Here is an 11,157-nt window from a genome sequence, read left to right as displayed (position 1 = left end):
AATGTTGGATTCTCAAGGCGTGGAGTTAGGTCTTAGGCATGTTATCATCAAATATAATCCTTTGACACAGAAAGATTATGGTCAATGATTATTAGGCTCTATAAACGCCAAGCCAAAGAAAGCAACTCGACCAAAATTATGACATTTTTACCTTCACCTATGGCTGAATTTTCAATATTACACTTGATAATACAATTGGAGACACTCTCATGTGGAGAAAATGCTTGCAAGGGGTCTCAGTCTTTGCACAACAAAATAAAATCCAGGATCAAATTAAAGAATGTAACTCGAGTAAAATTTATTCGGACATTTTACCTTCACATGGGGCTTAATTTACAATATTACATTTGAATGTACAAGTGAAGAAACTCTCAGATGGAAATGATGCTTGTAAGGGTCCCATTCTTTTCAACAAAATCAATCAAGGATCAAAACCATCTCCATAATTGCAGTTTTACCTTAGCTACCAAGGATGGGATTTCTCCCTTCATCGATTTCAATGAGAAGAACATGCTCCGGGTCAGCGCCAGGAGGTCCTTCTGAGTAGAGTGTGGGAAGGTAAGCCTTGTATGCTGGCAAGTAGCGGGATACAAAATCCCTCACCTACGGGAAACAAAAAAGAAAAAGAAAATATTGGACAACATTCATCTGAAGCGTTAAGTGATGGATTGTCATTTAGATTTTTTGAGAAAGAATAAATATAAATTTTCACCTCCTCATCGGACATCCCAGGATTCCCATCAGCCCTCATTGCAATCTCCGCCTGAAAACATCCCACTACTCTAGTCAAATAATAGCATAAGCATAAATATGGAAGAAGGATAAAAACGTAGATGATATCGCAAAAACGAACCTGCAACCGCCACTGATAGACATAACTTGGATCATGAATCTTGATGATAATCCATGATTCGACATACTTATACCATGCATCATAATAAGCTTCTAAGTTCTTGTTGACTGTCTCAAGCTGCAATTTTCAAAATTTAATGATCCAACAAATATAGATCTAAATAGAAAGCACAAGCATCCATAGGAGAGTCAGGTAATTGAACCTGTGGATCAACAGCTTTGACTACTTCAGGTGGAAGGGGTTTGAAACCAAGCATCCAACCCTCGAACAAAATTACCTAGTATCCAAAGTACTGACAATGATGTGAGACAATCATATCATTTCCCTTGAGTTGGATCAATGAGAAAAGTTATGTATTTACAAGAATTAGGCCATGATGCCACTCTTACAGTCTTACATCATTTTAGAACTTGTACTTTTACTTCTAGGCGTAGAAATGATGGAATTGGGGTCACTCTTGAATCATTAAACATAGATGACCAGAAACTCACTAAATTGCGAGCTCTAGATAAAAAGAGCTTCCTACCGTTAAAGGCCCTTCAACCTCTGGCCATGTGGAAGGATCAGCTCTGTCACCTCTCCCATTGTACGCAGACTGGAGATAAAGTTTTAGAATTAGTAAATAATATGCAGAACCCACTTGAGATTTAAATGTTTATGATCACTCTTACTCACTTTATCATATCGAGGAAGCTTCATCTTCACACCTGGATGGAGTTGAATATTAATTCAGCATATAGATCCAATGTCTAACTGGAAAATAGCACAAACTAAAAAGGTGCATTCACCTTCTTTTGTCACTTTGCTTAGCTCTGTCAGTGTTTCAACAGACAACGAGAGATCATGGCTTCCAGCATTTCCACGGAACTGAAGTGAAAAATGAAAATTTTACATCTCAAGTTTATGAGACCAAAAGAGCTACCAGCCATTTTAAGTGAAATTCACCATTTAATACCTCCAAAAGCAAGTTCTCCGGGTTGTCCTCTCTTAGTTTGGCCTAAAACCACATAATTTGTCAGCATTAGTGATAATACACAGAACAAAATAGCAGAACACAAACTCATGAAACATTTACCTGTTCCTCTGCTGTTAAATAAAAATCATCAATGGATAGTGTAGCAGCTTTCCTGATTACACATGTTCAGCATAATTTTGGTCATTTCCGTTCCACAGAGGAAGCAAAATATCATGATGCAACTTACCTCCCTGTGATTTTAAACAGATATTCTAATGCAAATACTAGTGTTGTCTTTCCACATCCTTGAGGTGCACTGAAGCCAATCTACATGCCAAGAATATACCTTATCTTAGCGTTGTTTATGCTTAATTTTTGTAATTAGACCAGCATGATATAGACCTCAATGGAAATCAAACACACAAGAACCAAGTGAATGATAAAAATGTGTCTACCACCAAAGGAGGAATTTCTTCGTTGTCTTTGAACTTTGAACTATGCTGTGAAATTTCCTGTTCACACCACAAGAAGACTGGAATATAGTAGTGGTAGAGTCTAATTTTTTGGGGCTCGTTGAGAGCCAGCTGGTTGAGCTGAAACAATCTACAAAGGCGAAATCCATACTCTATCCACTTATCAATGGACTCAGCCACTTTTTCGGGTGTTAGACCTGTCTTATCGATGAGGGGGCCTGAGCATATAAACTCATAAAGATCGTCCACAGAAGAAATTTGTGCTCGTTCTGTTGGAGCCACAGAATTCAATGGACCTTGCTTCCTTCCATTGGGGGAAAAATTACCACAAGAAGCAGAATTATCTTGCATCCAGGAATATCCACTGCCTGCACAACCATGACCAACCATGAACGCAAATGGGCTAAAAGAACATGGTCTCACAGCATTTAACAGAAGTGACACCACTGGTCGTCAACTGACACTAGAAATAACTCATACAAATACAAGTGGTATAATATACATATTTGAAGGGTTCACTAATTTCATATTCAAAACCTGCATTTAGTCTTGCAGCCTGCAGATATATCATTTATCCTCCCCACCCCCCGGGTAGATTTTGTATTTGTCTTCTTCTTCTTTAATTAAAAATAGCACATGCAAATACTATTAACCCTCAATTTAGCATACAAATTAGGGATGTGGCTTTGAAATTAGAAGGAAAACTTCAGGATCTTACTTAATTATTTCCAGTTTCCAACTCCCACTCTTGAATTCCTACCCACCCACCTCCCTCCCAACAAAGCAGTTAATTTGTTCAACAAATTTATAGTCAACTCCATCTTAACAGCATTATTTCCAGCACTAGGACAACCCCAAATTTGGAGCCGAAAGTTAAATATAAGCAAGAATTAGTTTCCAATTATAAGAATCTTGAAAATTTAGCTTACACCCACTTCAGCAAATATTTGCTAATTGCTAATTTTTAACACGTTTTTGTGGGAACCAAATTACATAGAGAAAATATAATTGAAGTTATTTCTAGCGAAGTTGAAATAAAGCGACAATCAGTAGACAAAAATTGGAAAATTTCCCAAAAATTAAAACCTGAAGAATTCGAGAGCTGAGGCAGCATTTGAGATGAAAAGACAGAAGGCTTTGATCTTGGAGCTCCAGAAAGGGGAAAAGTGGACGACCCGATTTTATAGCATTTGATATCGCCGCAATTGTAAATATTAAAATCGTAAAAATGACGACAGCGTAAAGAAAATGAGGATGATGATGTGGAGGAAGCTGGCAGCTGCCATGGCGACGGAGTCTGAGATAATATATTCAATCCCGCCATTGTCGGCCTTCTCTCTCTCACACACACAGTGAAACTGAGAGAGCAGTGTGTGAGTGTGTGTTGCAGTTTTTTCTGAGTCTAGAATTGCGGGAGGAGTCGATACTGTTAGTTAAAAACGATCGGTTAAGGTTGGCCTAGAACGTACGAACAATCTGACCTTGCTGCCATGTCGGATTCCTGAAAGTACCAAATTGCCACTCGAAATCTCCCGCCACATAGTTAAAGGTAAATACAGTTTGAAGATTTTTCTTACGCTAGCAGTGTAATGTAATGTTAAAAATTTATCAAATTATCAATTAATGATTTTCATATATATTTTTGTTTGGGTCTATGAGTCATAGACTATGGCACAAATGTCCTTGAATAATAATAGTTAAAGACTATCCCTTATGTTATTTTATGAATTATTTGTGATTACCTTATACGTTGCCTAATTAGGTACTAACTATTACCTATAGATAGCACCTTATCTTACACTTTATATTTTTTTGGCATGTGAGATAAGAATAATAATTTCAAAATATAGTTTGAAGATTAACTTTATCATGTGTTTGGTTTGGAATATTAACTAATCATCAGATAATTTTTATATTAAAACTATGGGATTAGTTATCCCACATAGAAGGTACAAAATTAATACCATAGGATATCCCACCATTATATCAAACGACCCCTTAAAGTTAAGAAAAGGGTGAAAAAAGAACAAAGAAATATACAGTATGGGTCAGAGAATACTTGATTCCTCATCTTCTTAAATTTTAGGCGAAATACATAAAACGCCCCTTTAAGTTGTTCCCAACGATCATTTGAACGTCTTAACTTGCCATATGACCAGACATGCAGTTCTATTTAATACAGGTGTGTCTCGTGAACACTCGAGTTTAACAAGCCTCATGAGTTACACTCACGAATGACAAATTATTGAATGACATGTGTACTTCTTAAATAAATTATAGTCTATATTAACAAATAGTTGTAGTTTTTAATTCAAAAAATAAGAAAAAGACCTACTTTCCCAAATCAGACTTAAATCCCCCGTCTTCTTCCCTGATCTCTCCCCACCTTTCATCATCTTCTTTCTCCCAAAAAAGTATCATATCAAATACTTTACAGTCAATTAATTAGTGGTGGAGATTTATTGTTTTTGGATTTATTTAATGACGGACGGTGATTGTGGTGGTGATGAAATTTTTTTGTGTTTTTTCCCGGAGGGTGAAGATGGAGAAGATAATTTGGGGCAATGGCAGAAGATGCATGAGAAAATTGGAGGAGGTGGTGGGTTCCACATTGATTTTAGGGGGAAAAAAAAGATAAACTTAATTTTAAAGATTTTAGATTTAAATGTAACACACAATATTTGCCATGTGGGGTTTAAGAGAATATGCTTCTACCAAGCAGAAGTATTTATTTGGTCATAGCAAGTTAAGTTGTTCAAATGATCGTTGGGACAACTTAAGGGGCGCTTTATGTATTTCGCCTAAAATTTATTTTAAATTTCGTAAAATATACTATAAAGTATAAATCATGCAAAGTACTTTTTAAAATGAAAAATCATTTCAAAAATATTTTACCCCATGAATAACAGCGTCATATATTGTGGGAAAGGAGTAGTTTATATAAGTTTACGGCATAAATTTTAGAGCTTATTTCTGAAAGGAAAAAAGTTACCAATACTTGTAGTAATTCCCAAATTTCATTTAGAAGCTGCATTGAAGGAGATGATCGACCATCCCAAATTACAAAAAATGGCAAAATTAACTCTGTTAAAAATAGCATGTACAAGAATATATTCTTGAATATACAACTGAGAAAGTTGCTACTTTTCTACTGCTAAACTTGCAATTTAAGTATATCTCTAGGGTGTCAAAATCTTTACAGCAAAAATGGGCTAAGTTACAAAAAAGCTCATCTCCCTGTCAGTTTCAGCAGTGCTCCATTTGGTTAAGTATCATATCTTCAAATTTCATGTTTGGAACAATGTCTCAAGTAGTTTTGGCGAAGACAAACACGCGACAGACTTGAACTGTTAGCAGAGGAAAAAAGAGACTTATTAGGACCATATATAATAGTAACAACTCGAAACGAATAGACCATACTAACTTTGAATAATAACACACAAAAGTACCTTATCTTGCCGGTATTTAGCACGTATGGCATTTAGAGGGCAGTTTTCTGTATTCAATTGTAAGCCTTGTAATGCAACTACTGTGGTTTTCAGATCCCGAGCCTTGTAATATGTATAGTGCTCCAATGTCGGATTCTGTTGTTGATGCAGGCATAGGTTCTACACATCAGTAGCAGGAAAAGCTAGTGAAATAGAAGTAAACTAAACAGCAAGAATTCAGGGAGCAAACCCATGGGTGGATTGACTGATCTAGTGTCCATCTCGCAAGGAATACAGATGATGCAGCAATAGCCGAAGGGAGGAATTTCAAGAAGTCATAGGCGACCAATGTCAGTTCAGCTAGATAATTAGCCAAGCACTCTAGCTCCAAACTGGGATTCTGAAACCATGTATAATTCGGACCACGGTTATATTTCAGTAACAAGAGAAAATATATTTGTTATCATTCAGGAAATCCAGTTATGCACATTAATGTAATACCTTGTAAGAAGCGTGTGCTGCTCTTAAAAATCTCCTGCAAATAGCATCATACATAAGAAAATGAAGTTCTCATTTTCACAAAGACAAATGGATCAAGAGGGCGGGCAAGTCGCTAAAGTACCTAAGAAAGGTCTTTGCAGTTGGAACTGAGAGCTGGAAACCAAGAAACTTCAGCACAAGACTCTCCATTGCCAGGACCTGATCCACTTTACATCGTCAGAAACTTCAGTTTGTTCAAGTAGTATTATAATAATTATCAGATTTTGTAAGATCGTAGAGAAGGGAAGGGGGACGGGAAAGTGTCAACATTCTTCTTTGGTACAACCATGAGTTTTCATGAAGATGTATTTTCAAGTAGCATTCGAGAAAATTAACTTCTGAAATCTACACAAGAAAATCATTGTGTTTTGACTATCATGATCCTGAATAGTCAAAACTTGAAAGAGCAGTATTCTACCTCACTTTTTGTGTAAGTATTGTCAGTGATAAAACAGCACTCCTCAACATGTAGAGGACGAATCTCTTCATATTTCCTTCAGATAAAAAGAAAAGCCACGTTCAGCCACCAGATACAATATATTGACCTTTATTCAGATATAAAAGGGAAAAGATTTTCAACTATAACATGCAAAGTGATGGCACTAAAGACTTGATATCATTTTTGTTACAGGTGAAGGTCACACTGCAAATGTGCTTACATAGGAGAATTTCTTCATAAGCACACATATCTTTGGAATAATGAGCTTGTCAGATTCTAAAATGAGTGGAGTACTAAGATCCCATATTTCTTCGGCTTGAATTTCTTTCTCTTTGAAGTATTTCAAGAAAGTGTTTTACTAAAAAGTAATATTACAAAGAACCTATAGTAGTACAAACAGTTGAACCGAGCTTACGAGGCAATTAGCATGCAAGTGATACCAAGGAGCTGCAGTTTTGGCCTTTCCACATAGTTTTGAGAGAGAAATAGATCGATGAAGTGAATGGCAAGATAGAGTGCATCTGGCACCAACTTATACTCCTCGGACACCTGACACAAGATTAGACAACGACCTCAGTAACCAGCTTTCTCGTGAATTAGCATTTCTAGATTAGCGAATAGACTTATAAGCATTATGAGATCAAAAGGAAGGGGGAGAGAGGTGAGATGCGTCCAACACAAAGTTGAAACTACACAGAGTTAACTAGCACCACAATTCACAAAAATCTTATGAATGCTTTTATCTAAGAAAAACACACATAAGATCTTTACAAGTCATTCTCAAACCAATCTAAGATGAGATCAGGAGTGGATGATGAAAAGCCAAAATGAAAATGTGATATTGCGTATCCGAGCAGATACTGTTAGGAAATTAGTTTACTTCACATTTATCTGCTCAAGACGAATCATGTACTAATAATTAGAAAATGTCAGCATATACTTTGACTATTCAATTTCTTTTTCTGAGATAAACATCAACTTACTTCCACAAGCCAGTCGACAAGGATTCCTCGCATACTTTGTGTGATATCTCGCTGCAGCGTTTCCATAAAATTTGATTGTGGCCTTTTCATTAGCTGGAGAAACACAAATCAGACTTTGTATTATAAAGTTACAATTCTCTACTGTCAACTGAAAAGACTAGGGAAAGACTTGACACCATTATCCCAAAACAAGGAAATCTCAGAAGTTATACAGGTTGAGGTTTGGATTCAGAAAATTATGCATACAGTTATTAATAATGCTGAGAAACATTCCAATAAGCAGGCAGCATACCCGGCATCACTATTCCAGAGCGAAAGCGTCCAGCATTATTTCATAAGTGAACATACATCGAACGTACTAAAGTGGTTACACCTAACACTGATATTATAATCAAAAGTTCATTGGTCTAACTCGAATTTTAAAGCAAAACAGTGAAAAAGCATCCTTGTGTCAGTTGTGCAAAGATGACCTTTGCCGAAGTGTCAGTTACTTTTTTATTCTAAAAGCTCCCAGCTGGAAAAAGGAACTATCTTGTCTGAGAAAATGCAATCTCACAACAATTTGAACAACTAAGGAAACCACGAGAAATGTGCAAGAATATCAATTCAACGAACCTCTACAACCCGGAAATTGTTATATATCTCAAGAGCATATTGGCTGCATTGTTGTGGATCCTTTTGATCAGAATCAATGTCTATTAAGTCCAACTTTGTTGACGTCAATGGTGCTGCATCATGAAGAGCTTTCTCAACTGTGCCCATTAAAAGGTTCAATTACTTTGGTACGCAAAAGGAGAAAAATTAACAGGCCAACATGGTTGCAATTACATGGAAACACAGGAAACTAGTAGATATAAATCCTTTCTCCAGAGAAAAAAGTCAAAAAAGAAAGTGTGGTGGAGAACTCCTGTTATTAGATTTAACTTAGAAACATATTCACTTAGTACTCAGGAATAAAGTACAAAGATAAGACCAAGGCTTCCTCTATGATTTATAAATGTTACTACAGAAAAATCATTTGTTATTGTCATTTCTCTTTCTTTATGATCCTGTATAGTCAGTAGAACCACAAGTTATCAAAAGTTTTATTGTTTCAGCGAAACAAATTAAATAGGAACTAACATTGTCTTGAAAACCTTTTGATTTCTGTTGGATTTCCTTGCTGTTGTTCATGGAACTTTCGGTCGGAGCAACTTTGATTAATGCTACTCCCTGCAGTTAGTCAAATCAGGTGATATTCATAAAAGTGGTTCAAATAGTACTTCTCATATTAGAAAGACATGCTCTCAGCCTACTTGGTGGTAACTTGGTTGGAAATTGATGGACCTCAGCATTGACTGAAGTGGTCACTTTAGACAAATTCAGAGAACTGTTTCCAACTCGCATGATCTTCTTCTGAAAATTATATAATAAACTAAATCAGATAATAAAAGGAATAACATGAACCAGCAGGAGCAAACACAATATCACCAAAGCTTTATTGGGATGAAATAGAAGCACATAAAGACATAAATCCTTGAATTAGCTAATGCACCTTAGTATTCTCTATATGCAATATTTCAGATCAATTCAAAACTCTTTCTGATATTTAAGGGACTCTACAACAGTCAAACTATGAAACTTGTTTCACGTTGTGTCAATGGAAACAACAACAAAAACAACAAACCCAATGAAATCCCATAAGCGGGGTCTGGGGAGGGTAAAGTGTACGCAGACCTTACCCCTGCCTTATGACGGTAGAGAGGCTGTTTCCGAAAGACCCTCCGTTCAAGAGAAGTAAAAATGAAGCAATAAACAAACAGTAGCAACAACAAGGTAATAAGACACGGGATTGTGTCAATGGCAATGTAGATAATAAAAGTAAAACAGAAGAACTACTAACTGAGACTTTGGCAGCATTGAGGCCGTCTCCATTTAAACTCTTGCAACATAGATTTGTGACATCCTTAAGCACTGTCCGGAATTTCTTCTCCACAAGTGGAGCATTCTTCTTCCTCTCCCTGAGGACTGCTGTGTTAGAATTTATCTGCAGAGAATGTTTCTGACCCCGTGGCTTTGGCAGTTCTGCGCAGCGTGCAAGCGTGGATTTTTCAGGGGCAGCAGCTCGAGATCTTGTAATTCGAACCATGGGCTCGTTTTCAGCAGAGATTACTGAATTTTCTCTCTTCATAGTAAGTGGAGGCATGGAAATTGGCTAGTCAATTTGCTCTTAAGTTGAACTGATCGCTCATTTACCTGCAAACTTGTTAAAATTAGTAACAATGTGATATCAAGAATCATACAGCTCAAGAAAAGTTGATACTAAGAGTGGTAACAGAATTTAATTCACATCTATCAAAGCAAGTGACACTATGATTAGCATAGATTAGCTTAAACTTTTGTTTTCTTGCAGCAAAAGAAATTGTTCTCCCTAATTCCTAATTTTATCAAATTATATTGGACATAACATTTCCTTAAGCAGATTTTGGAATTAGCCAAGGAAAACTTTAAGCTTCAAGAATTCGAATTCACAAGATAATACCAATCAAAATGACATGCGCACAAGAAACACCCAAGATTCCATATTCAAATTCATAAAAATAATAATCCACTAATGAAAATGTTTTCAATTTAAACAGCAGGTACCTCACATCAAGAATTTAAAATGTTGTTCAAAATTAAACTACGCTCTCCTAAAAGCAACATTCAAAATACTTTCTTTACCAAACATCTAGATAATCAAAACCCAAAAAGGAAATTTGCCTACAGTCTTCTTCTTTATTTACTCAACCACATCTTGAAAACTCCAAGAATTCAAATTTATCAGACAACCCACTACAATCAAATAGGAAAAAAAAATAACAATGTAAAAACGGCGAGTTAAGATTTCATTATTTCAAGAAACTACAGAGACCATATTAACAATTTAATTAAATAAAAAAGTAGATTAGGTACCTTGTTTTGCAATCTCACCTTCAAGAAAGTGATCGAGAAAAAAATGGAGATTGAACTGTAAGAGGCGGGCTGTTGAGTTTGAAGTTAAAACTTAAGAAATAGAAGGGATATGAAAATACAAAATAAAAAGAAAATGAAATTAGAAATCCAAATATATTTCCTTATCTTGGGTTTACAGTAATGGCCTCTGACATAACAGAAAGAGGTTTGACTCGTTTGACCAAAACGGTTTTATAGGAGGAGACGAGGAGTTAGTTTAGTTTAATATGTTTGGTTATTATAAGGTAACCCGGTCTAAAATGTAAATTGCAAAGGCCATCCTTTCTGGCTATTTTATTACCGACGTACCCCCCCTCTTTGTGAAAATTATACACATTTGGTCCTTATCTACTCATAAATTTTAATTTAATATTGTTACTCATGATATTTGATTAACCACAACTTTCAAGTTACAACTGATTGTTAAGATGTACTTTCCGAGTGATTCCACCAATAGAGTTTCAAAAATTAAAATGAATTGTCCAATTCGTACTTGCTTAGGTTAAATAAAGT

General features: G+C 35.9%; 2 protein-coding genes across 6 annotated transcripts; both read right to left on the bottom strand.

The window, feature by feature from the left end:
- Positions 1-242: 242 nt before the first annotated feature.
- LOC104239031 (D-glycerate 3-kinase, chloroplastic) lies at positions 243-3,694 on the bottom strand. Its single transcript, XM_009793564.2, has 12 exons — positions 3,368-3,694; positions 2,264-2,649; positions 2,056-2,135; positions 1,929-1,980; positions 1,809-1,850; positions 1,642-1,720; positions 1,529-1,560; positions 1,380-1,448; positions 1,056-1,130; positions 854-970; positions 713-763; positions 243-603 (listed from the first exon to the last, which is right to left on the bottom strand). The coding sequence occupies exons 1-12, from the start codon at positions 3,603-3,605 to the stop codon at positions 460-462; spliced, it is 1,365 nt and encodes a 454-aa protein (XP_009791866.1). The 5' UTR covers positions 3,606-3,694; the 3' UTR covers positions 243-459.
- Positions 3,695-5,279: 1,585 nt separating this feature from the next.
- Positions 5,280-10,811, bottom strand: LOC104239033 (cyclin-A2-3). 5 transcript variants are annotated; one of them, XM_009793565.2, is made up of 13 exons: positions 10,606-10,811; positions 9,554-9,906; positions 8,967-9,066; positions 8,794-8,883; positions 8,287-8,423; positions 7,672-7,764; positions 7,104-7,237; positions 6,668-6,743; positions 6,332-6,408; positions 6,211-6,244; positions 5,960-6,109; positions 5,731-5,865; positions 5,280-5,628 (listed from the first exon to the last, which is right to left on the bottom strand). In XM_009793565.2, the coding sequence occupies exons 2-13, from the start codon at positions 9,854-9,856 to the stop codon at positions 5,569-5,571; spliced, it is 1,389 nt and encodes a 462-aa protein (XP_009791867.1). In that variant the 5' UTR covers positions 9,857-9,906; positions 10,606-10,811; the 3' UTR covers positions 5,280-5,568. The 5 variants fall into 5 exon arrangements, with proteins under 5 accessions (XP_009791867.1, XP_009791869.1, XP_009791868.1 ...); XM_009793567.2 differs by having other exon boundaries at positions 8,287-8,399; XM_009793566.2 differs by having other exon boundaries at positions 10,624-10,811.
- Positions 10,812-11,157: the final 346 nt, after the last annotated feature.

The sequence above is a fragment of the Nicotiana sylvestris genome, chromosome 3, assembly GCF_000393655.2.
Source record: "Nicotiana sylvestris chromosome 3, ASM39365v2, whole genome shotgun sequence".
Lineage (NCBI taxonomy): Eukaryota > Viridiplantae > Streptophyta > Magnoliopsida > Solanales > Solanaceae > Nicotiana > Nicotiana sylvestris.
This window is presented reverse-complemented; position numbering and strand designations above follow the sequence as displayed.

Bases quoted from the DNA above. Each gene is read 5' to 3' on its own strand.
- LOC104239033 (XM_009793565.2), bottom strand. From the start codon at position 9,856: ATGCCTCCACTTACTATGAAGAGAGAAAATTCAGTAATCTCTGCTGAA. The intron at 8,884-8,966 runs GTAGGCTGAGAG...GACTAACTGCAG, and splicing joins TCCAACCAAGTTACCACCAA to GGAGTAGCATTAATCAAAGT. The intron at 7,765-8,286 runs GTTCGTTGAATT...GTGTTTCTCCAG, and splicing joins ACAATTTCCGGGTTGTAGAG to CTAATGAAAAGGCCACAATC.
- LOC104239031 (XM_009793564.2), bottom strand. From the start codon at position 3,605: ATGGCGGGATTGAATATATTATCTCAGACTCCGTCGCCATGGCAGCTG. The intron at 2,650-3,367 runs GTTTTAATTTTT...ATGGTTGTGCAG, and splicing joins TCAGCTCTCGAATTCTTCAG to GCAGTGGATATTCCTGGATG. The intron at 1,851-1,928 runs GTAAATGTTTCA...ATGTGGTTTTAG, and splicing joins ATTTAACAGCAGAGGAACAG to GCCAAACTAAGAGAGGACAA.